Here is a 26,283-nt window from a genome sequence, read left to right on the forward strand (position 1 = left end):
TGTTTGAAGAACAATATGTAAGAAAGAAGATACATGTAACTATTACCTTAATGTTATTGACTTAATGTTTTGGATTGAGAGTGATGTATCAAATTTTTTATATAAAATGTTCATGATTCGTTAGTGTAGAATCACCTGACATTTTTTTTATATAAAAAATTTAACAATATAAAAATTGAAATATTGAGAATAAAAGTGATATACATTAAGTCTATTTTGTTATACATTGTTTGGTTCTACATTAAATTTCTTTACTTAGCTGTATTAATATATTATTATCTAAATTGGCAAATTTTACATCCACCTCCATACCCTCCTCCTGTATCTTCATATTTTTTTAAATTCCCATAATATCTTTCTAAGTATGATGGAGAATGTGGTGTTGTATTCTTCATTTTCAAGTGGTGGTGGTTGTTTGTGGTGATGGGTGGTAAACATTGGTAATTGAAATAAGTTTTGTGGTGTTTTTAGTAGTGATGGTTATGTTTTCGTTTGATTTTTTTTAAAAAAAATTATAAGGCACAAAACTCAGGAAAAAAAAACCAATAAAGTGTAAAAACAGAGTACAAAACTAAAAAAAATATTTACTTACAAAGATTGAATACATGGAATCTTCTCTTTAACCCTCTCATTCACGCTCAAATGATGAAACTGATCTCTCAAATGCTACAACTGGAGAAGAATCGAAATGTTTCAACTGGAAGACATGTATGAAACTGAAAAGGAAATATGTAGTGTGAAAAGTTATTTAAAAAGATAAAGATATGTTTCATTTTAGATTATTTAAAAATGTTAAAACGTTCTTTTCACCATTAATATAATTAATATAAAAGTGTTTTAAGTAGTTATGGAGGTCAAGAAATTTTTTTCCTAAATTGTATGATAAGATATACTCACTGTTGTGGTAGAAAATAAATTAAGAGACCAAAAGATTAGACTAAAAATATTTTAAGGATAATAATAGGAACAAGAATAAATAAATAATTCTTTCAGAAACTTAAATCAAAATTTTATAACCTTTCTGATACGTAATCCTTAAAAAAATGATTACATAATCAAAACAAAAGTGAGTCACGTATTGAAGATCTTAAACTTATGTAAACACTGATTATTTATATTGTCCTATGAATATTAAGTAAATATATTATATTATACATGTTATTTCAAGTAAATATTTCTTACCTTACATTCTTTATTGAAATCGCGTTCTACTAATGTTAAATCTAGTTTATAATTATTAATTTATATTTGAATACTTTAAGGATTATTGTTTATATTTATGTTATAAGTATTGTTGTTACCTCACAAAAATTTAAGAAATTTCAAAATTCTTAATTTTGAGGGGTTTTTTTGAAAGACAAATTCAATCCAATAAAATTACTTAGGTTTGGCTAAAAATTAGACTAAATTCAACTTAACCTCAGTTACACTCCTAATAGTTTGTTTAAGAAAATGTAGAATTAGTTCAAACTATTTCTGACTAAAAGTACTGTTCTTGATCATTTGTGATAAACAGAAAATTTCAACAATTTCCCTTGCTTAAAATACTAATAATACACTTCAATACAAACGCACACACAAAAAAAAGATTTTCTATAACAATTGACTATACCAAAAAGGAAAAAAAATAAAATTGCATTTATATGTTTTTATAAATTTTTTTATAATAAAGAAAATAGTTTGTGATAAAATCATATTTGGATTTTTCTGTGATAAAAGCATATATGGATTTTTCTTCTTATATTTTATCAGTACATTTAAAAATAAAATTAAGGGTATAACCTTCCCTTGCTTCCGCCTCTATGAAATAGGGCCACACGAGCCCAAAGTTTCCTTTTTAATAATATAATAATTTTCTTTAACTTTAAAATATATAAAAAAAAACTTCCAACTATTAGTTCAAATTTCATATATGCAACTTTATAATTATATATTGAGAATCTCACCTTATTTTAATGAGAACCATGTCAATGAATCTTGATAACTGATCCATTGAATATATTTAATGATGGTCATTTCAAAAGCCTTGAAATTATAACTCTCTCTTGAAAAAGTGATGAGTTTTAATTATCCACTATCTCTTTATGTGAGAAGTCTTCCTATCACTCTCTATATAAAGGGGACCTGTGAAGAACAAAAAAGACTAGCAAATAGCAACATACAAAGTAAAAGAGATGATTAATATCCATCACAGTGTGAAATTAGAAATCCTAATAAAAAGTTAAAGAGATGTTGTATTCCATCTTTTTGAGTAAGATTGAGTGTTATCCTCACAGTGTGAGAGAAATAAATATACGAATATTGTAATCCTACCTACCAGGTCTCGTGGATTTTATTTCTCAAGTTGAGAAAGTTTTTCCACGTTAAAAACTCTCAGTGTCATTATTTCATTTGTTTATTTCTTTCGCAGATGCCCATTTTGTATCTACACCAATTAAAGAGATAATTAATTCTTATTTTCCCAATACTATTCTACCAAAACCCTTCCAACTAAACAAAAATCTCATTCTAAAACTTCAGCCTCAAAATATCATCAATGGAGTTTGCAAAATTAATGAGATGAGTAAGAGAAGCACCAAGATCTAGGGATCTAAAACAATATGTACTTAAAAAAACAATTAAACTCTAGACAAAGACTAAATTAGTTTAGATGATCAATTTTTAACTAATTACCTAGATTAAGCTCAAACATTTATAGAAAAAGTAATTGAAAAACTTATATAGCAATAAGACATTTACTCTAAAATGAAATGTGATAGAATAGGAAATAAGCATTAATGTGGGATATCTTGAAAATGATGAGAATTGCAATGAAAACCTAAAATAAAGATGCATGGCAATGGCATCAACAACTATTACCATTAGAGAACATTGCAGCAGCATGCTTCATGCTCTCACATTAGGATCGTGTTTTATATATTCGAAATTTAATATTATTATAATTAGTTACTAAAGTTGTTTTTACCAAATTTATAATATAAAATAATTAGTAATTAAAGCATTTATACCTAATTAGATACCAATTTAAAAACTATTTATCAATAATAAAAACTAATTTAAAAATTAATAATTTTTTTAATCTCTAAAATAATATATAATTTAATCAATATAGTAACTAATTATTTTTATTCTTTAAAATTTTTTTTATTTAATAATTTTTTAATACTAACGCATCTACTCACTAATACATTTTGATACATTACAATTATCTCCTATTAAAATACACAGTATAAATTGCAGGTAAATAGATATATTTTATATTTTAATTAACTAAAAGAATTATAGTGATGGCTTAATAAATTCATTTTATTATTATGGATTCCTTATTATTGGTTTTGCACTGTCAAAAATAATATTTTAAAAAGAAATCAACGGTCGTGCATCATGTCTAAAATAGTTTTTCATTGTCATTTAATTATAAAAGTTAATAATATAATTATAACTTTTAGTGTAAATAATCAGTTCGATATAATAAATATTAAGATATTTTACTTTTAGTACAATATAAAAAATAACAATTTTAGTAAAAAAATTAATTTTACAGTTTTGTCTGGACTTAGTTAATAGTTTATAATTTTTAATATTTTTTCATGTATATTTATCAAAGAAAAAATTAACATTAATATATAATTAATCTTTACAAAATTTATATTTAAATGAAAAGGTAAAAAATAAAAATTCTTTCCAAAATTAATTAACTATATATTAACATTAATTTTTCTTTTAATAAACACACTTAAAAATTATTATAGATCACATATTTTTTCAACTAACTCAACTTTTAACGAAGTATAATCATAATAAATTAAGTTGATATACACTAAAAGCAAAATAGATTAATACCTATTATCCTAATTTTATGACAAGTTGGTATATATCTAGAATTATTTCTACGAAATTAAATTAATGTAGACGTTATTGAATAAAACTTATAATTAAATACTGAATTAGTGAAATTAGTGAAATAAAAACTATACGTTAAAAAATTGAAAATAAAAACTATTTGTTTTAATGTAACATTAGTGATCTTTTTAGTGCTTTTAATTAATCATTAAAAAATTATTAAATGACTAGACGTTTTTGAGGAAGCAAGTATAAAAAATAGTAGAGTAATTCAAATTGCCTCTTGGTTCTATCAAAAGCTAGCTACTAGGCCTAGGAATTAGTAATAATAATAAAATATTTCAAAATTATATTTTTAATCTTTTTTCTTTATATCTATGTATACAAGTTTCAGTTTCGTTTTTCATATTTTTTTTTATCTAAAATTTAATTTATCTCTCTACACTATATAAAAATTAATTTTAGAAAAAAAATAAAAAATTATTGATATATAAAATAATTTATATTATTAATAAAATTTATAAACTAATTTTTAAATTAATATCTAATTAGTTATAACTTTAAAATATAAAATAGTTGGTAACTAAAAATTTAGATAATTAAATACAAATTTTAAAAATATAATTTATAAGTTTTGTTAATAATAAAAACTATTTTATATATCAATAATTTTTTTAGTTTTTAAAATAATATATAATTTAGTTAATATAGTAATTAATTAATATTTAATTTAGTAATATTTTAGATTTCAAGAAATAAATATTTCAAAATATTCCCTTTAATCCTTAATTAATATGAAGTGGTATTCTAACATAGGTATAGACACTAATAAAAATAGCTAATTTAGTTTAATTTTAAAAAATTACCGGTATACTAAATTAACCTTAATTATTAGTTGGTTTAAAATTTTCATAAATATTCATAGTTTTCATTAAAACTTCATGTCTTGGATTATAAAAAAATTATTCAAAATTCTCTCTTAAAATGCAAACAATAATTATTTTTCCAAAAGTAAATTAATACAATTTAGTATATATATTACAAGAAAATTATTAAATAAAAACTAATTTAAAAAAAATATTTATTATATTGATTAAATTAAATATTATTTTAAAGATTAAAAAAATTATTGATATCTAAAATAATTTTTAGTATAAAAAAATTTATAAACTAGTTTCTAAATTGATATCTAATTAACTACCAACTTTAGAATATAAATTAATTGATAATTAAAAAATTGATAATTAATTAAATTTCAAATAAACTAAAAAAAAAATTACTTAATGATTTTTCTACAGTGACATGTGATAAAAAAACAAAATTAATAAATAAACAGAAACTTATAAGACTAAAAGTATAATTTGATCATAAAAATACGTTAACAGTGTATTAAGAGCTATGATGGGATATATTTTTACCAAGTAGATTAAGTTTACATATTTTTATACAATTTAAAACTATGACATACTGTATTAAATAATTCAATTAACGTATAAATAAGGTGTTTATTAAATTATAATTAAAATAGAGTATAGTTACATAACTACAAATGTTTTATTTATTTAAAATTGAATGTGTGCATTCGTTAAATTAATATCAAAATATTCAATAGTTGAATCAATAAAGTTTAATAGGTACAAAGCATTATTTAATAGGATCATTTGACCAGCATCCATTCCAATTTTAAAATTATCAAAATATTTTTTTTTTATCAAAATCCTATTAATTTTTAATCATGTATATATATAGTAGTCTCATTATAATCTTTAAAAGCAAAATCAGAGAATATTAACAATAATGTTTCAAACATATTTTAATAAAGAACTAACATATCCCTAGTTAAAGTTAAACTAGAGTCAAACTCTTTAATTAAGTCCCATATAGAGACTTCACACCAACAACAACAAGACTAAAAAAACTAATAAAAGATAATAAACATTTTTATATGTACGTTAAGTTTGCACAGTAAAATCATCAAATAAAAATTAATTTTAAAAATAAAAATAATTAGTTATTATATTAATAAAATTATATACTATTTTATAGACTAAAATATCATTGTTATCTAAATTAATTTATATTATTGATAAATAATTTCTAAATGATATCTGATTAGATACCAAGGTTTTAGATACCAACTTTAGAATCTAAATAATTGGTAACTAAAACGTAAGTAGCTAATTTTTTTTATATGTACGTTAAGTTTACACACTAAAATCATCAAATAAAAATTAATTTTAAAGATAAAAAATAATTAGTTACTATATGGATAAAATTAGATACTATTTTAGAGACTAAAAAAATTATTAGTATCTAAAATAGTTTCTATTATTATTAAATATTTTTTAAATTGACATCTAATTAGCTACCTACCAACTAATTAAATACCAATTTAGAAACTATTTAACAATAATAAAAATAATTTAGATACCAATAATTTTTTTTAGTTTCTAAAATAGTATATATTTTAGTCAATATAGAAACTAATAATTTTTTTTATCTCTAAAGTTGATTTTTATTTAATAATTTTCTAGTAGTACTAGTATAAATACTTTCATTATTTATAATTTCTAGGTATAAATACTTTCATTATTTACAATTTCTAGGTATTTTTTTATTGTTTTTTATCATATGTTACACTTTGACATTTATACCTTATATTATATACCAAGAACATTAACATTTCACGAGGAAATAAGTTAAAGACACGAAAGAGTTACTAAATTCATCATCAATGCTTATCTTTTGAAGTTAAAGTTAGAGAAAAGTTTCAAGTTAGTGATGCATTGACTCAAAATAAATATCATGGTTGATTTGACGATGAACACCTCAATCTATGGCACTTATTGATGTAGAAGAAGCAAAAGAAAGAGATAATAACCACATTCATAGTTTGTGGATGTGCAAAGTGGTAAAAAGATGATGATTGTGTTGAAGAAATTATTCTACTTTTCAATTGGATTTGGCAAGAAGCATGATTCTCAAGTCTCAACCAAACCAAGTTCATGCGTTTCACCAAATTCTCCCTAACCAAAAATTCATTTAATAAATCTGGATTTTGAGCATGTTCTTTGGTGTCACACATAGCATTCAATAAACTAATTTTTCAACCCTCTTTCGCTTTCTCATGTTCCTTTTATTTATAAACACACTCCCTTTCTTCGTTCTCACTCATCACAGTTCCTTATTATATCACACATGATTCTGAAACATGCCAAAGAAAATTCGAGATTACCTCTTCAGAATCAAAAGCCCTCGTCCTCAAATCCGATTACCCTCCAAGAATTGGATTCTTTCTGGTTGCAAACATCCTCGGACACCGTCCTTTGCCGTGTACAGCGGCGGAAATGAACCTCGTCATCATCACCATCACCACCATGTTCATGTTCGCAACAACAACAACGATGCAGCCACCTTGGCAGACGTTGACCGTTTCCTCTTCGAGAATTTCAAGTCGCTTTACCTCAAAGACGACGAAGAAATTACCTTAAACAGCAAAAGGGTCTTCGATGGTGAAGACGAAAACCGCGAAGTGGAAGAAACGACATCGCCGCGTGATCCTCGTGGGTCGCTGGTGGAGGACGTTTTCACAAACACCACGAATACAACGACCAGTGACGAGGTGGGATCGGTCTCAACCGTTTCGACTCTGTACGATGTTTCGTCTTCCGGTTCCTACGAGAAGGCGCGTGCGGATCACGCGCTTCTTCCGGATGATAGCATCGCTCTCTTGTCGCACTCCACCAGCCCTTACGAGGATTTCAGAGGCTCCATGGAAGAAATGGTGAAGAAGCACGAAGGGGTGGTTGATTGGGATTTCATGGAGGAGCTCTTGTTCTGTTACCTTAACCTCAACCGCAAAAAATCGCACAAGTTCATCCTCGGTGCTTTCGTGGATCTCGCCGCCGCCATGCGGCGGAGCAATTCCGAACCGGCTTCCGACAAGCCACGTAGCGTTCGAACCGTTAGGACTGTGACCAAAAACGTAACGTTAGGGTTTTAGTTTTTTCAGAACGCAATAATAACCATTAAATTTTTATGTCAAGTGGGGGTTAGGCTTCAAGGGTTAAATAAGAAAAAGTGTTCTTGGAAAAGCATGCCAAAGATATTTTCATGAGACGAGGTTCAAGAAGATCATGGGTTTGATTTTTGAACTCTTGTTTTCGATGTTTAATTTTTCCCAGACTTCACATAAAGTAAGTTGTACCATGATGATTTTGTGTGTTGTTAACAAAAATGTGCACACTTTGCTTATAGCTTAAGAATTGTATTTTGTGATTTTGAGTGAATGTGGAATTATCATAGGTTTCTAGCTTTGTATATAAGTCAAGCATGTTTCAACCTAATAAACTCAAGAATTAGGAAATGGTGATAAAATCATAATTGGAAAAAAAATTCACAATAAGTGAAATTTAGAGTAATGGCCGAGATCGACTTCACATAATAACATAATTACCTATTGATCTTAATATTTATAAGTAAATTAATGTCATATCAAAATAATTAATCTTAAATAAGAGATAATATTTGAATTAGGTCAATAATAAGATCGGATATGACAGATAATATGATGAAAATTTCGATATATAACATGGAATATAAAAAAAAAAAAAGATAGATTACACTAAACTAAAAATACACTTATTATTGACTATTCTGAATGATTTGAACTTTAAATCGTCTATACTCTTATTAGTAAGATACTCTAAGCCAATTGATTTATAGATATTTAAAATCAAATAATTTTATTTGTGCAATAACATCTACCAAGAGCATCAACTTTATCAATCAAATTGTAGTTTACGTTTCTTTATTCTCTAAGTAGGTTGTGAATTTTCCTTCTTAAAAGGTATCATTCTCTTATCACACTGTGAACAACTAGATAAAGAGTATTGTTTTCGTGAAAAAAAAAAGCAATTGATTCATGTTAAGCAAAAAATGAACTGAAACCAGAAAGAAGTAAATTATAATTTGCCCAAATTACAGAGCAAATTCACTTGGAAAATCAACACCTTAATAAGTTGTTGCTAACATAATGATAGTGATAATGTTAATATATAATTTAAATATAACATTTTTTTTATCAACACTTTTAGTGTGTGTATCTCTATAGGGGACACATGGTTGACCCTAGCATATGCAGTGTCTCAACAAGTTAAATTGACGAAGATTATTATTATACGGGTGCTGATATCTTGAAATCACACATTAACAAACACTCATTTAACAATTTAATAAATTAATATCTTAATCATATTAAATTTAAAATATTATTATAATTTGTCAACTTATGTGTTTTACTTTTTTGAGTGTCAACAATTTTTTTTTTGCTTATTATACCCTCTTCTTTTAAACGCCATAAAAGTCATACTCCTGTGATAGCTAACCTACCTGCTGAGAATACGTAATGATATCTTTATACTAATTCTATATAAAAAATTTAAAGGTGATTTATTATAGTATAATATTTTATTCTAAAAAATGTTAAATGATTTTTTTTATTGGAATGTCAAATAAACTTTATTTATAAAATAAAGAATAATTTAAACTCAACATGAACTAAACACGATAAAAAGAAAAAGGTAAATAGAATAGAAAAGCCTGATGGTAAAGAAAAACAAAATGAGAAAATGTCTTTATATATATAAAAAAAAAGAGAAATTGTTTCAAACAAAAAGAGTCACTTTTGAACATAAAAGGTCGTGTATTTCTATTAATTCATTGATATTTGAGAATAACTTTCAAAGAAATGAACAACAATCATGTCATTTCAAGATATGAAAAAACACTAATTTAAAACATTTAGTGTATTTTCAAAAATGACTATTCATAAATGATAGTAAATTAGGTCATTGATGCATGAACTTGAACAAAATGTTACTATCAAACACCTCAACATCATAAAAAAATTACTATTATTGTGTTATATTGCTTTAAAGCTCAATATTCTGTAAGTCATATCTCCCTACACCATGTTAATTCACCTATTGAAAATGACAAAATCCCTTCAAAATGATGAAAATAATCTTAAATAAAATGAGGATGTAGATGAAAATTACTTCGAAAACCCTTTATGCAGAAATATTCTGGATTTGGATTTTGAAAACACATTTTTGAATTCCAATTTTTTTTATCCAAAATGCATTTTAAATTTGGTGTTTTTGGATTTTTAATCAAGAATGTATTTTTTTTTAATTTTGAATTATATTTATTATTCAAATCCAAAATAAGGGTAATTTTGGAAATTTTAAAAATTGATAGGATGCAAGTTAAAATTGATATGGTACATGAAGAAATTGTCTCATATCTTAACTAGCATTGCACTAAACTATTTTTAAATTCATTGTATCAAGTTATATCTTAACTAACATCGTACTAAACTACTTTAAACTCAGACATTACGTTGAGTTATATCTCACTTAGCATCACACTAAGCAACTTTAAACTCAAACATTCCAATAGAAAATAATCATCAATAAAACTAGCGAATACTTATAACACAGTTCATTGGAATTGTTGCAGGAAGTTGAATGAATATGTACCTGTATGGGTGAAGACTTAATTTCCCGGCACCAAATAATGCACACTTGGGTTGAAGGGGAGTTGAACTCTTCGCAAGTTGCCAAACCAACACCACGTATAGATAATAAATACTCTGACAAATCATAAATGTTTTTTTAACATATTGTTCGCATTGTTTATTGACTATCAAAGGAACTCAATCTACATTACTAACTATTTGGAAGTAAAAAGACATAGTAAACTATTAATGTATTCAATTACAATATTCACCAACTTCATGGAGACCTATGTACAAATAAATCCATGAAGATTAAACAAAATTAATGATCAAAAAACAATGCATTTCCTCACGAAGCACGACATTCGAAAGATGCTTCATGAAAGCCGGTTATCAAAGGGCTTGCTTGTCTGGCCCTCAAAAAAATTCACTGGCCATTCTTTTGACGAACTGATTCCTAAATATATCATCTGCTGCTGATCCACATAGGTCAAACATCAAATCTCAAGAAGCCTCATCTCAACATGTTTGTCACATTCAATGCTATGAAGTATACATGCCAATGAATAATCTGTTTGAAGTTAATACTCCTGAAGCAAACATTTATGAAATTATTGTCTATTAAATTATGAGTGAAGAAATACCAATATCTAATTTATATTTTCTTCACGTGTCTCCGCATTCCTAGTCTTGTTATGTAATGTACTAATATTCATTCCTTTCCGCGTCTTCAATAACAATCCAAGAAAGATGCCAAGACTTAAGAGATCGCCTGGTTTTTAACTGACGAATTATCAGATGATAGTCACAAGAAGGCACCTAAGTCTTCACGTGATTGATGTTTTTTCTTCAACATAGTGCTCATACAAAGAATGATATTTTGCTGGGATGTAATCTTTGAACCTGTTAAACAAGATGACGAAGGTAAAGTGATGATTCAACGTCAGGAATCTCAATATGATCAAAAGTCTGAAATATATTTCCTTCAAGTAAAAGGCATCATGCAAGGAAGTGAGTCTTAAGTGGCAATCTCGAGTGCAGGAATCAGTCATTTTCTTTCACGTACCCCGTTTTACACTTTGCAGTGAGAATATCGAATGACTTGGCTCATGCATTATAATTAAACTTGACAATAGCGCTACATGAATTGCAACCAATCTTAAGGATATATGTTACATCAAGAACTTTCAATAACATAGTGACTGGGGATGAATGGTATAAAAAGGACAACAGTTCAAAGCCATAAAGGTTGCTTAAAATATTATAATTTCATTGGATACCTTTTAAGTAGAGGTAGCCTATCAGGTCCAGAGAACAATCTAGAAATACACTGTAAAACTTCGCTAATTTTCATTGCTTTGGTCTTGAGTGCCTTCATACAACCCACGAAGTCTATGTATTCCGCAGCACTGAGCTTATCTCGAACCTGTAAGGCACAATTTATACAAAATATCCTTACTCAACTTGTCATCAGTATCAATATAAAGGAACATCAAATTGCAACACCATGTTGCCTCATAACAAAATCCAAGCCCAAGTATAAACCTTGAGGGTTGATAACAATAATAATGAAAATTCTGTTACAATTAAATGCAAACTGACCCAAGAATACTTGCACATCAGCAAATAAATTGGAAACAGAAATTGAGTTTAAACTGCGTAAGAATTATGATCAAAATCTGATTGTCCTTATAGCTCATGTTTATAATTACAGTTTATTGGACTTTCTTGCATATTAGCTTTAATAATAAAGAGAATTAGTTTCACCTCCATTTATTGCATTCCCTACTTTCTGAGGCTACATGCAATTTATGTATCACAAATAACAATTCTACCTGAGCAAGGAATGCTGATCCTTGGGTTTCATCACCAACTGAAGGCACGGAATCAGCAGGAGTGTTGCCTTTTTGTCTAGTCAATTCAACACTATTGGAGGCCACACCATCTTTATCTCTTAGATCTACAACCCCTGAGCGTTTTGACTAGCCATATCATAAATCTACTCATGTACCATAATTAATATAATTAGAAACTGAAATGAGAGCTTTATTATTCAGAAAATTTGTACCAGATGATGAATGCTCATTAGAATTTCCAAAACATTGCTTTAAGTCGTACTCTCCTGACATAAATTTACGCTTCTTGGAAGAACAAGGTGCTATTGGTGTATCCTTTGATTTTTCACCAAGATGACAACTATCGGCCAACTCAACCCTCTCACATTCTGATGATAGAAGAGTCTTCCTTCCAAGCAAAACCTTGCCGGAAATATCACTTGAACTTTTACAGTGTACAGTCTTGCAATTGTCAAAAGAAAGAGATGAGCGATTGGCCGGCATGATTTCTCCCAGGAATGATGCACGACCTTTTTTAGTATCAATCAAAGATGATGCTTTCAAAGAGAAATTTTGAGCCTTTGGTGTGGTCTGCAAGAAAAATTATTATCAAACCGAAGGGCCAAACAATAGCATTATATGACTGAAAAAATGAGCATAATTACAATGCGTGATCAAGGGTTACCATAGGTGAAAAAAGTTTTTCAATATGCTGCTCTGATGACGTTAATTCTCCTAGATTTCCTGTATCAGCAAGCAATGGTCTAGTTAAATCATATCAGTAGAAAAATGATTTAAAATAAATATATAAAAGAAGGGAAACTACAATAGAAAGAAATGACATGACACAACCAACATAATGTAGTACTAGAAGACACTGACCCTCTTTTTTAGCTTCCAACAAAGACACCTTAGTAGGACACTGAGTTCCCACATCTCGAAAAAACCGAGTTAGAGTGAAAACGACTTCTCCAAATCTTGAGAAACACTGCAATAATGGAAACCAGTTAGTATAAAAAAATTGTAATCCAAAACGGCAATTTCAGTGAAGAGTAGCACCTTTATATGAGGCTGTATCCAACGTGAGACTTGGGACAGGCGTTGTTGATGTGAAAACCTGTAACAACTCCAATACTAAGAATAACCCTTAGCAAAAATGGGTAAAAACAACAAAGGCCAAATTAATACTTAGGTTGTAATATAACATGCTACTGATATTTACTAAATAAGAGAATAATTATAACTAGGACCATGACATGTTTATTAGTTGGCGTTTGAATTACTAATGTATATTGTTGAGATATATGGTGAAGAGACAAAATAATCTCTCTATGTGTAACTGTTACAACAGAGGAGCATGTATATATATATAAGTGTCTCAAATTCAAAGAGATGGGCCAAGGCCCATATATTAGTTACATTTAACCCTCCCCCTCAAGTTGACACATAAATCATATGAACCAAGCTTATTTACATATATACTCAAATCTAAGATCTTCCAATTATTTAGGGTTTAGGGTTTCCACTAAATCTTCTAACTAAAATTTGCTTCTAGCTTTTCCACATGATCAAATTGTCCCAAAAAATGAAACACTATCCGAAGGTAGACCTCTGTCAAACAGAGATTCAACCCAATCTGCATTTGAATAACCTACAACACGAGTGTGATTATTGTGACCTAACAAACTATTTCTAGGGACACCTTTAATATACTTCAGAATGCCAATAACTGCAGTTTAATGTCCTGTACATGGAGAATTTAGAAATTGGTGTACCACAGTGACTACAATGTCACGAAGTGTAATTATGAGATAGTTCAATTTTCTAACAATGACTCCCCTTGTCTAGGTAGATGTCTGGAATTAGGATCCATGGGTGAGTCAATGGGCTTGGAATTTATTAGTCCAATTTCCTCTAAAATATCCAATGCATACTTTCTTTTAGAAATGACAATTCCATTGTTGGATTGTGCTATCTCATCCTCAAGAAATATTTAAGTTTGTCAAGGTCTTTTGTTTGAAAATGAGAAAAGAGGTGTTGTTTTATTTTAAAGATGTCATGATGATCACTAACTATAAGAACAATGTCATCAACATACATGACGATGAAACACAAAATGATCTCCCTCACCTCTACTCATACCAAATTGTTGGACAGCTTCACTATATCTACCAAACCATGCTCTAGACAACTGATTGAGACCATATAAAGATTTGCAAAAGTAACATAACAATATGGAAGACTCCCCCTAAGCAAAAAAAACCAAGAGGTTGCTCCATACAAATTTCCTCTAGCAAATCACTGTAAAGGAAGACATGCTGACATCCGACTGATTAAGAGGCCAACAATGAAAAGCAGTCATGTAATACATAACACCTTTCAATTATATGACCTAGTTTATGGCAATATTACAAAGTTGACTTTAAGCCTAACTCAACCCCATAAAACCGGCTCATGAGGTTGAGGTTTGCACCCACTTATATACAATGAAAGACTCTAATCTCTAGGCGATGTGGGATCTCCAACACACCCCCCTCACGCCGAGATTGCCAAGTCGTGCGTGGGACTATATATTATGGATGGTCCGATAGCGATCCGATAGCGGGTGGCCTGATAAGCCCAACAAATACTCGCTAGGATAGGCTCAAAATGGCTCTGATACCATATTAAAGGAAAATAAAGAATAGGGTAAATCCCTTGTGTATATTGAACACATAGGGTTATGTTTATATAGGAAAAAGGAAAAGAAACATATGGGCTAAGCCCATTACATAAATATGAGATATCTAACAATATCTATAATATCAAATAATATCTAATTATATCTAATAATATCTAACAGCAATGATCACTTTTGGGACAATTCTTGCTAGGTTTGTGAGTTGGTTGTGATCATCACATTGAGATATGAATGTTGAAGAGTCACTAGTGGAGATAGAAGAAGGTATCTCAATGGATTAATTGCGCAGCATGCGCAAGAGGGTGGACCAAGCAAAAGTCAAAGTGGGCATATTCAGGGATCTCAACATTTGTTAACAAATAACCAAATATTCTTTGGAAAGTTTAGTGTTATTCGAATTCTTGAGTAGGAGTAGAAGCAAGAGGCAACAATTCATTAAAGTCATGAAGGAGACCATGTACTTTGCCCCAATATTCAACCAATGAACCATTAAGACATTTGGGAGTGACAACATTCAAGAGATTTTGACAAACGCCAAAGAGACGTTATGTGTCATTTGTGTACAGTAATCAAGCTTGTTCCCATACTCCAAAACATGTCATGGGCATGAAATATATGTTCGAGGGAAGTATTGATAGTCAACTCGAGACCAGCAAAAGTGATATTTTTCATTAGGTTGTTGTTTATGTAAGATGGTTAACATAATTTTGGCCCTTAAGCTAAAGTTTTAGATCAGTATCCAAGTGTCATAATTAGTTTCATCTAACTTGTCAAAGGACAAAGGAACGTTGATGTAATTAGTAAAAATAGAAGAATAAGAACAAGCAACACTAGGAGAAGTCATTGCATATTAGAGAGAGAAAAATGTCTCCAAATAAGGTGAGAAACTTCAATCAAGCTTTGATCCCAGAAGCAAGACTAAATCGGGAAAAACACATCACAACAAGATCGACACCGACAATTACACCACCACAAATGACGACTAACAAACCTACGAGAAGGACATGTTAACAAGTGTGAAGGTGCATTGTTGCTCCATTGGATGCAGGATCGACGAAACAATGATCATCTAGTGGAGGCGATCTGAACAGTGGTGTCCTCAGCGACAATGATGGCAAAAGCATTGTTGCTCCATTGGATGCAGGATCGACGGAACAATGATCATCTAGCGGAGGCGATCTGAACAGTGGTGTCCTCAGCGACAATGATGGCAAAAGCAGAGACGACAACAACAGTAGAAAAGACAATGGCAAAATAGTGGCAAAAGAGGTCGGATATTATAATGACAATGAACAGTGGGTCCATCGGGAAATCACAAATCTAGTTTAGGCTCTAGATACCATGTTGAGATATATGGTGAAGAGATAAAAAATAATCTATGTGTGTGTTGTTACAATACAGGAGCCTGAATAAGTGTCTCAAAATACAAAGAGATGGGTAAATATAGTAGTTACATTTAACATATACATCAAGATATTTATGAGATAATTGACAAAATGAAAATTAGTTTGTATCATATTATCATGACACTAACCAATTTACATTTATATTGCATTCGGCTTATATAGCTTGAACAGAGCCACCCAAAAAACCATCAACAAAAATTTGTTGGGACCAAAACAAATCTCTGATGTGCAAATTATCCATGTTTCATTGAAGAAGTAATACACAAAAGAGAGAATGAGAATTAGTAATAAAATAAAACCCATGTATTTTAAGGATATTTAGACCAAATTAACTCCGGGTAAAAACCTTTCATCACATAAAATAATTGCTCCATAGTCATAGCGATGGCGAATTACGCGCCCAACAGCTTGATTCACAGCTCGGGAGGCTTGTTGGTTATACCATTCATCTCCCGTTAAAACCTATTTAAGTACAAGACAAATAATTAATACTTGTATACATATTGCATTGATGTGTACAAAATTTATGCAAGTAAACCAACATAACCTTGAACAGTTCTCCCTCTGGACGAGATTGTTTATCTAGGTATTCTCGTTTTAGTCGAACCTATAGTGATTAAAAGTGAATTTTCATAACAAACATAAGTACATGTACATGCATAATTAATAGACAATACCAAGAGAACTATTTGGAGTTAGGATTGTTAATGAATGAGATAACATACAAGAATGGGAAAAGATAATCAAACCTTAGGATCAGTACTTGTCGCAAATGGCAAACCAGTAATTACCACAGCTCTTCCAGCATGATCAGCAAAATCTAATCCTTCACTTACCTATTAAAATAACCAATCACAAATACATCTAAGTGAGGCATTATGAATATGTAGTACAATTTCTAGGATAGTGCTTGACCTTTATGAACCATTCTCCCTTAATTATAAATGTCACTAAATATTTTAATATTATATAAATGATCTTCTATCCCAAAATCTTCAAATATATTGACATCCCTTAGGTCCTCCTGTATACCTATATCATAACAATACAGGTACCACTACACCTTACAGTATTTTGTATACCATAATAAATGAATTCCTATGAGAACAACTCAGAAGGTTGTTTCTCAACTCATGATTAAGTCCTACCTTCCCACGACAAACAGCAAAAAAAACTGCTCCAGTGGTTGAGGTGTCATTCAACTTAGACATATAGTCCTATACAGAGAAGCATAAAGGTCAAGTTAGGCACATCTTAGGATATGATGTATCCAAATGTATATTATAGAAGAATGTGTTTTCACCATGTTACATAAAAGTGTTACCTTAATCGACAAAGGAAATGACGAAGATTCCCTAGGTTCTATAACAGGCTTCTTGTGTTTGCAAATTCTGTCCCATATTGACATTGAATTTTCATTACTCTGAAAATAACAAACCTCAACACCATGTACCATAGCTTGACCAAACAAATTTATCTTTCATTAGGTTTGTATGAATCTTACCACACTTTTCCAACAACCAATGATTTGGTCCAAAAGGTAATACGATGGGAAGAATACAAGAAGTCCATCAGGAACAATTCGGGCCAAATTTACTGGAATACAACATAGAAATGAAATTATGGTTAGTTAATGACAGTACCCATCAAGTCTTTTCATCAATTTTTGATAATGATGCAAGCTACTTATTCCAAATTTTGTAGGCTCTGGTGTCTCAATCTGGAATATAGAATTTTCTTTAGTTTTTATGAAATTATACCCACACAAATGAAGTCATGAATACAAATTATATAATATTAACTTGTTGAAATCTTCATTGGGTTTCCACTCATAGGCCTCGTTATGCCTCAAACACTCACATCTATCTCCAGGTCAATGACTAGAACAGAGCATAAACTATCAAATCATGACATTGACAACTTAACCTCTACTTAATCAACACTCCTATTTAGGACTGGTTACACAAGTCCATCTTAAAATAGTGTGAATTATACCACATACCTTTCTAGGAATGATCCACAAGACCATCAAAAATCATGTTTGTATCTGAAGCCTAGATATGTTTGACTCAAAAAAATGTTGATTTTAAAGCACTCCAAAATCTGAAATAGGTTGGGGTATAAAAGCAGAAAGCTGTAACAAAAATGCAATGCTCCGTTCACTAATGAGGCTTTCACTACCAAAATAGTGCAACTCCATTTTTTTAAACTAGATATGCAATTATCAAAATGGTGAGACAAATATTACATAAACTTCATTTTGCCAAATTCAGTACAGCATAAGCAGGTCAAATACCAATTGCATTTCCAAGGTCCTGCTTGTACTGTAGTGAATCACGAGTGCGGTAAGAGGAGTTAAAAGTATATCCTGAAGGACCAACCGGAACAACACCCGCCCATATCTGATTTGGGGTTATTACATGTGGATTTTCTAGCCGGATGGGGAAGTCTCTGAGATTACCAGAATCAATACTTTTTGTTAATGGCAACCAATATATTATTGATGAAAACACAGTTAGCAACAAAGGAACTTACAACTTCAGTTCCTCAGCAAAAGACTCCATAGGAGATAATGTGCCCGAAGTCAGTATAATAGATCTAACCCCATATTTATTACGAAAGTCTTCCATGGCTATTCCTGGATTAAAGCACCACCAGCTGAGTGTCCTTGACACCTTGCCTGCAGCATCAAAACAACAAGACATATTAGCATAACTGTGAATGTAACATACAGGGACAAATAAGTTACAAAACACTGTACAGATCTAATGGAAACAAGTTAGAATGTATGTATAATGAAAGGAACAGCTTCATTTACAAAAAGACTAAAGCTCAACAAGAAACATTTCCTCCTCTTGGTGCGTATCACTTGTATCATGTAACCAACCAGAGTTAAATTTATAAATCCAACTCCTCTTCACATTCCAACACCAAAAAAATATAAACCAAAAGGCCTGGCCTAAAAGCTTTCAGAATCAACCATATCTTTTAAACATTAAAATATATTTTGCACAATAAAAATAAAAACATTATTTTTCCAAAAAAGAAAAGAGCAGCAATAATCTGTACAAACACATCTGACTAGGGGATAATTTAATGAAGTACAATGACAATAATTGTCAAATTTCATTGTAAAACCAATTGTCATTACGCAAAGTTGCCAACAAATATATAAGTCATTCCAAGAACTGAGCCACATTAGGCGGGACTTCCCAATACCCCTTCTACAAATGTCTACCAGAACAGGCGAGTCTATCAGAACAGGACACTTTAAGAAGACGAGCTATAGGTCCTAATGCCATGTCAAATTTCATCTTAAATCAAATCGACATTAAGCTAAGCTGCCCAACAAATATATAAGCCTCACTTCAAGAATTGAGGCAAGTGCTGTGGGACTTCATGACAATAATGGATAAAAAATAATAGAATATAAAACTGTCACAAAAAGAATCGCAAATTGTACAATAAACAAGTCCACATAAATTATGAAGCATTCCTTAACATGTTAAATAAAACTGGTCAGTTTTAAAGTTATAGTATTAGTAAATAGTAAGTTTTTGAAAGTTGATAGAGGAAAAATAAATGGAGTGTATTTAAAGAAAAAAGATTATTTCAATACATTGAGAAATCTTGTACATTCAAACAAGTCTCAATTTACCTTTAGAGTCATTGGCAGCCCAAGCCTCAACCTCCCGCACATGAACCTTTTATGCAAAGGGAAATAAAGCTCCAAGTAAGATATAATCCATAGAAATGCAAAAATACAAAAAAAAAGGAGTGATCATAAAATGACAACACAAACAAAAACTATCCTGTGAAGTGTAACTTGGATACAATAAAGTCCAATACTTACACGATAATATTTAGCATGTGCAGTTCTTCCATCCCTGAACACAATATCAAGAATTTCACCTATTCTATCCAACCTGCAGACCGTGCCAGTTGATTTCTGCTGATTATGTTCCTGGAGAAGTGTTGAAGCTACACCAATTATACCGATTAGCTTAGAAGCAGTTTTGTGCGTGATGTTAAGATCAGCCAGCAGTTCATAGATATAAGGCCCAGGCTTGGTGTACCCCAACTCCTTAGATTCGATAGGCACCTCAGAAATACACTTTTCAAGCTTTAGAAGAAGTGCTGCAAGAAAGAAAATATTAATCTGTACGTGTGATGACAAAATATATATGGCTTACTATTTTTGGCGTACCCAGACCAGAATCTGAAAAGAAAAAAATAAGAAATGCATGTAGGTGCAATTGGTTGTTGCACCCAAAAATCCAGTAAACACAAACATGGTTTATATTGAATATCATTTTCTCAATAATGCTGTTAAATTGAGTAAAAGCATGCATCGTGATATTGTCAGAAAAATTGGAATTTGAGTGGCATTCTGTAAGATTAAGCTAACCTCTGAGGATAGCAAAATCATCTGGATTTTGTGACTTATCATTTGATTTATCTCTTCTTTCTATAGAAAGGTCAATACAACTTTCTGCCTCTTTAATACAAGTAGTTAGAAGCCAAGAAGGCAAGTCAAAGGAGGCTGCATCAGCACATATGCTTTCCTGCAAGTAAATAACAAGCAAATTATATAGCTTGAATATATTTCAGTAACACAGCAGACTGAAAGTAGTAACATTAGCATGAATAAAATTTCAATAATACATAATAGCAGAGCACTGAAAGAGGACAAGATTGAACATAGCAAAGACAGGTTACACTTAATGGAACTAAAGTCTATGCATAGATCTTAATTTCTGACAAATTTGTAATGTCTTCTTACCAAATTGTGAGCTTCATCAAATATGAGTACACTATTGCTCCAAGAAAGTTGCAGAGAATTTCTATATCCACGATCTATAAGATAATTATATGGAGCAAATAATATATCAACAAACTTGTGGAGCTCCTTTGATAAATAATAAGGACACCTGAAATAAGCAGACACAAATTAAGGCAAAATTGTTCACTTGGAGAGAGAAGAGAAGGAAAAGGAGGCAAACAAAATTGCCCATTAAGATGATAAATTATGGTTACAGCCAGCATAGCTGAGAAAACATACGGCCCAAATTTTCTACCAATATCGACCAAATCCTCAATATCTACGGGCTCTTCTCCAAGATGGGAATTGCCCTTCAAGTACTCTGCAACAAAATTTTAGCAACATTCTTAAGATAAGTCGCAATGATTTTACTTAACAAATAGTTCATAAATGATATGTAGATTTCAGCAACCTCCATAAACATTATATCCTATTCTTACACACACATGATATCATTTGAGCTTCAGAGTACCTAGTCCACGAGGGAGAATTTATATGAAGAGAATTATTTATTTGGTCCATAAAAGCGTGTGGCCGTATTAAAGTAGTGCCTAAATGATAATAAACTAAAAGTAACCTTTGTCTTTCACATTCATCCTTCATTTCAATACAGTTCGCGTATGGTATCATTAAAATGAAATTTGTCCCTGCATATATGGACTAAATTGCATTTTAATGATAACTTAAACCAACTAAATTTAATTTCAATAGTAGTATTACAAAGACTTATCTAAAATGAAAGATGAATATGAAATTTAAAAACTACTTTCAAGGACTAACTTGAACCCATCACAGAATTTCAAGGACCAAATAAATCATTCTTCCTTTCTGGATCAATAAGTTACTATATGTTTGTATGAAATAATTAGACACAAATAGCCTTTTTAGAATTTGGGCTTAGAATCTAAATTAACTTATAAGGTAAGAATTATCTAAGTTGTAAACCACTGCTCAAACCTTATTTGTAGTTAATGTGGGACTATATCCACTTCTTCACACCTATCACGATGAAGTATATGAGGCAACAAATTGCCAAGGGTGTCCATAATTAAGGCAGGTTAACATAGCATATCAAAGTGACAACGGAAAAATAAAATATTAATAACAATAATAATAAATAAACAAATAAGAATAATATAAAATCTGGTATGTTGTAAGTTTATGCTTGTTCATCATTTGAATTATGGCAATCCGTGGTACTAAGAGTGATCACGCAACATGTATGAGAACATTCATTTGGTCAAATAATCTACATGTTAAGTTTTAAATATGGGTTACTGATACACATATAATGAAAAATAAGGTGCACACGTAATATATAAGCACCCATATTGTATGCATAGAAATGTTTTTTCCAAAATTACCCGCAACTTGATGAAAATGGCTACACTGACGCTTCCCACGCCTACGGCAGAGGAATCGGCAAGCATTTGTTTGTGTTTTTCCTCGAAGTAATTTCACTTCATCATGAATGCATAGTTGCTCCCGAGATCCCAGGACTCCCATCTTAGGCCTGCATACTGATAAATATCAGGTAAGCTTAGGCCCAACATACTAATCATCATAAAAACTGCAGACAATAAGTTTTATTTGGTTCAGCATAAGTAGTAGTAGTACACACAAAATATTAACCATGATAGTTCACAGAATCCATTTTTTTCTCTCTGGACCAATATCACCAACTAGATATAGGAAATAAAAACTGAGGAAGTGCAAGATAATGGTAAATTCACATGATATTGACACAATCAATTATCATCAACATTGACAAGTCAATAATCAGCAAAACCATACAAAAACAGAAAAAAATTCCTAAATATATAGTATGACCTGTAAGATGTTCTTTTCAATTCTTGAATTACTTGACGGATTTGGCTGTGAGTGCGTGAAGCATATACAATTGTAGAGAATGTTGAGGACTCAGATTGTGACAGTGACACATCAGTTTTACCCTCTGATTTGTCACCAGTATGCATGCTCACACCAGTTGTGAAACTACCCAAACTCTTCCGCCATGCTAAGGTAGCACAGAGAAGACAGAGAGTTTTTCCAGTTCCTGTGGGACTCTCCAATAGTGCATTACGTTTCTGCCATGCCAAAACACACAGCACAATTCATTCAGTATCTAATAAAATCACAGTCTGAACGGTAAACAAATGATAGAAAACAGATGCCATAGGGGAATCGTAATAGCAAGACATTGAGCACTTGAAAACAAAACCAAGGTAAACAGCAGCAGATAATGACTTCAAATCTAAAAAGGCACAAAAACTTCTATATAGTACCAATGCAATGTCATAACACTGCCAGATGCATATCCATGTCAAATATTTCAAAGACAATTCAATCTTCTTAATAGCGTTTTTTACAATTTTTATACTTTTATTTTTAAAACCGTTTATACCAATACTAATTAAAACACTTCAAGAATTAGATAATTTTTTTATTTTTTAAACTTTTTAATATCAATACTGAATAGAACACGGGAAATACAAAACTTTTTATACCAATTCTGATGAGAACACCCCGATATTATACTGATTCGATGGTAAACCAAGGATCATTTGAAGACATATTAATCTACGACAGACCCACGTCATTATCAAACTATCTAGTATCAAGTAATATCATTAACATTGCGGCATCACATTCAATTTATCCAAAAGGAAGTTTATAAATACAACTTCAAGAACACGACCACTCTCGCCAATTGGCAATTGAAATTTGCAACAACCTTAATTCATATCTCCGTATTTGAGAAGATATTACAACTCACTGAAGTAGATTCTAAATTGTTACCAACGAACTCTTCTACCACATGGTGAATCAAGATTTGAATCCCCACTGATAAAAGAACCCATATTCAGTACCCAACTGCAACTCGAACAAATCTACCTCCAACGAATAATACATATGGGAAATTAAATAAAAAAAAAGTATTCTAAATCGTTACCTCCTGAAGTGACTGAATGACTTTGTCCATGTAAACGACCTGGGAATCATACGCTTCGTACGGAAAATCTACGTCGATTCCCCTTATCTTGTAGGTCGGCATTTCTTCGTTTTCACTCGATTCCGGCAAGAAAATCAGAAAACACTTACCTCTTACTTTTCTTTTGTTTGAACTTTTCATACACCAATGAACCCTAACATGAGAACCCACTGGCGCCAGTTATAGAATGAGATAATTTTCCCGCCAATTCATTGCATATCGCTGAACGACGTCGTAGTGTAGTAGTACCTGAACCCTGTTTTAAAGATTTAAAAAGTTAAATGGTCATTTAAATAGTTCTTAAACTTTGTCAATTTAATTATTAAATTGGAAAAAATATTATTTAAACTAGCTGATGATATTACAGAAACTAATAATTTACTTAGATACTAAATAATATATTTACCATTTTTAAAATTAAATTGACATTATAAGGCAGTAAGAATATAGCAAGAATATAGAAACTTAAAATAATATAAATAAATAATAAAATAAAATAATATTGGATGAAAATCTAATAAATAAACCAAAACACAATAAAAATATACTTAATAATTGTAAGGTGTGAAAAGTAAAAATCAAATTAAAGTTTAATAACAACTATTGTAAATAGATAATTTGTTTAAGAGCTAAGTATAATGTTTTTAATGAAGAAATTGATTATGACTTTATGATCGATTTTCCGACACATCCACTTGAGAATGATCTTGAATTTAAAAACCGATAATTGACCCACATCTAGTAGTCGAAAATAAATTCATATAATTAGGGGTGGCAATGCGGGTTGGCCCGCCCCGCATAGGTCTGCCCTGCACTTGGCCCGCAAAATGCGAGTTGGGTTGGCCTGCCCAGCATAGAATTTACGGGTTGGTTTTTCTAGCCCGCCCTGCATAAGGGTTGGTCCGCGGATTTGCGAGTCAGCTCGTATAAGAAATATTTATTAAAAAAAATAATTTTTTAAATAAAAATTTTGATTTTTTTTTATTTAGATGGATTAGGTAAATGATATCATAATATTATTTTCGTGAAACATGCGTAATAAGATGTTATTAAAAATTTCGGAAGGTAAAATATGAGGTTACATGAAGAAAATATGGGGTGTAGAAAAAATATATATATTTTTTAATTTATGCGGATTAAGCCGACCAATCCCCCACCCCGCACTTAGCTCGCGCAAGATGTGGGTTATGCGGGACAGACATAAGCGGATCAGTGGGTTGAAATAATCAACCCACTCCATATTTTTTTCAGCGGATCGGCCTACTTTGCCACCCCTACCTATAACAAAGTCAAAACTAATTGATCTAGTACGAAAAGCTCAAATCAACCATAAGAAATTGAAAATTTCATAGAGAATTAGTTAATTATTTCTAACATCTTGTTAATAAATAACATTATAATTTAGGTAAACAGAGATTAAAAAGTTTACATAAAATTCTAAATTTTTATATCTTATGGATAAATTGAGAACGAATAATTTTAATTGCTAATTAGATGATTAGTTAATCTTGTGTTTAAAAATATTAATCAATGTTGTGTTTACTGGAATATCAACCATTTATTTATTGCGATCATAGAAAAATATCAAAATGCATTAATTCATTTATTTACTCGTTAGAAATAAAATTAAACATGAAAACATTACGCACTCATCTTTAAATTAAAACTAAATCAAATAAAAAATCATTCTACAAATAAAGTTGTAATAATATATTATATAATCAAATGCAAAACAGTCTAATTAAATTCAATAAGATAATATGCAATAAATTTAAAATATATATACAATTTAAATAAGAGATTAGATAATCAAAATTGAATCTGCTACTTAATTTAAATTTGAAATCAAAATCAAATTTTATCATAAGTTCCTTAACACTTGACTCAAAGCTGCTTAAATAAACTAGCTCATTTTTTTTCACACTTCCTCGACCAAATATTGTTCATTATTTTTTCATATTTGTTAACCTTTACAAAATATTGTTTTTATAAATATATATATTAAATAATTATATAAATAAATAAATTCATTTTAAAATATATTTTTAATTATTAAAATACAATATCAATATATATATATAAATATATTTCAAAGTTAAATATTATCAACAATAGTTACTTCTTCAAATTGTTCAAACAAAACATGTAGTGATAATGAATCATCTAATGTGTAAAGACATTGTTT

The 26,283-nt window shown here is 30.2% G+C and overlaps 2 protein-coding genes across 7 annotated transcripts; one reads left to right on the plus strand and one right to left on the minus strand.

Moving 5' to 3' along the window:
* Positions 1-6,664: 6,664 nt before the first annotated feature.
* Positions 6,665-8,163, plus strand: OFP14 (ovate family protein 14). The gene has a single exon (XM_068644740.2). It carries the CDS (start codon positions 7,055-7,057, stop codon positions 7,844-7,846), a length of 792 nt encoding a protein of 263 aa, XP_068500841.2. The 5' UTR covers positions 6,665-7,054; the 3' UTR covers positions 7,847-8,163.
* Positions 8,164-10,513: 2,350 nt separating this feature from the next.
* LOC137835961 (RAD3-like DNA-binding helicase protein) lies at positions 10,514-24,334 on the minus strand. 6 transcript variants are annotated; one of them, XM_068644733.2, is made up of 24 exons: positions 24,060-24,334; positions 22,937-23,193; positions 22,471-22,619; positions 21,347-21,428; positions 21,068-21,215; positions 20,693-20,849; positions 20,138-20,421; positions 19,943-19,988; positions 18,820-18,964; positions 18,581-18,735; positions 17,789-17,880; positions 17,609-17,707; positions 17,433-17,501; positions 17,034-17,120; positions 16,832-16,891; positions 16,631-16,746; positions 13,258-13,315; positions 13,081-13,186; positions 12,884-12,942; positions 12,432-12,789; positions 12,199-12,332; positions 11,644-11,789; positions 11,136-11,266; positions 10,514-10,836 (listed from the first exon to the last, which is right to left on the minus strand). In XM_068644733.2, the coding sequence occupies exons 1-23, from the start codon at positions 24,237-24,239 to the stop codon at positions 11,191-11,193; spliced, it is 3,063 nt and encodes a 1,020-aa protein (XP_068500834.2). In that variant the 5' UTR covers positions 24,240-24,334; the 3' UTR covers positions 10,514-10,836; positions 11,136-11,190. The 6 variants fall into 6 exon arrangements, with proteins under 6 accessions (XP_068500834.2, XP_068500831.2, XP_068500833.2 ...); XM_068644730.2 differs by having other exon boundaries at positions 10,514-10,953; XM_068644732.2 differs by having other exon boundaries at positions 10,514-10,906; positions 11,008-11,266.
* Positions 24,335-26,283: the final 1,949 nt, after the last annotated feature.

The sequence above is a fragment of the Phaseolus vulgaris genome, chromosome 5, assembly GCF_051622355.1.
Source record: "Phaseolus vulgaris cultivar YP4 chromosome 5, ASM5162235v1, whole genome shotgun sequence".
NCBI lineage: Eukaryota > Viridiplantae > Streptophyta > Magnoliopsida > Fabales > Fabaceae > Phaseolus > Phaseolus vulgaris.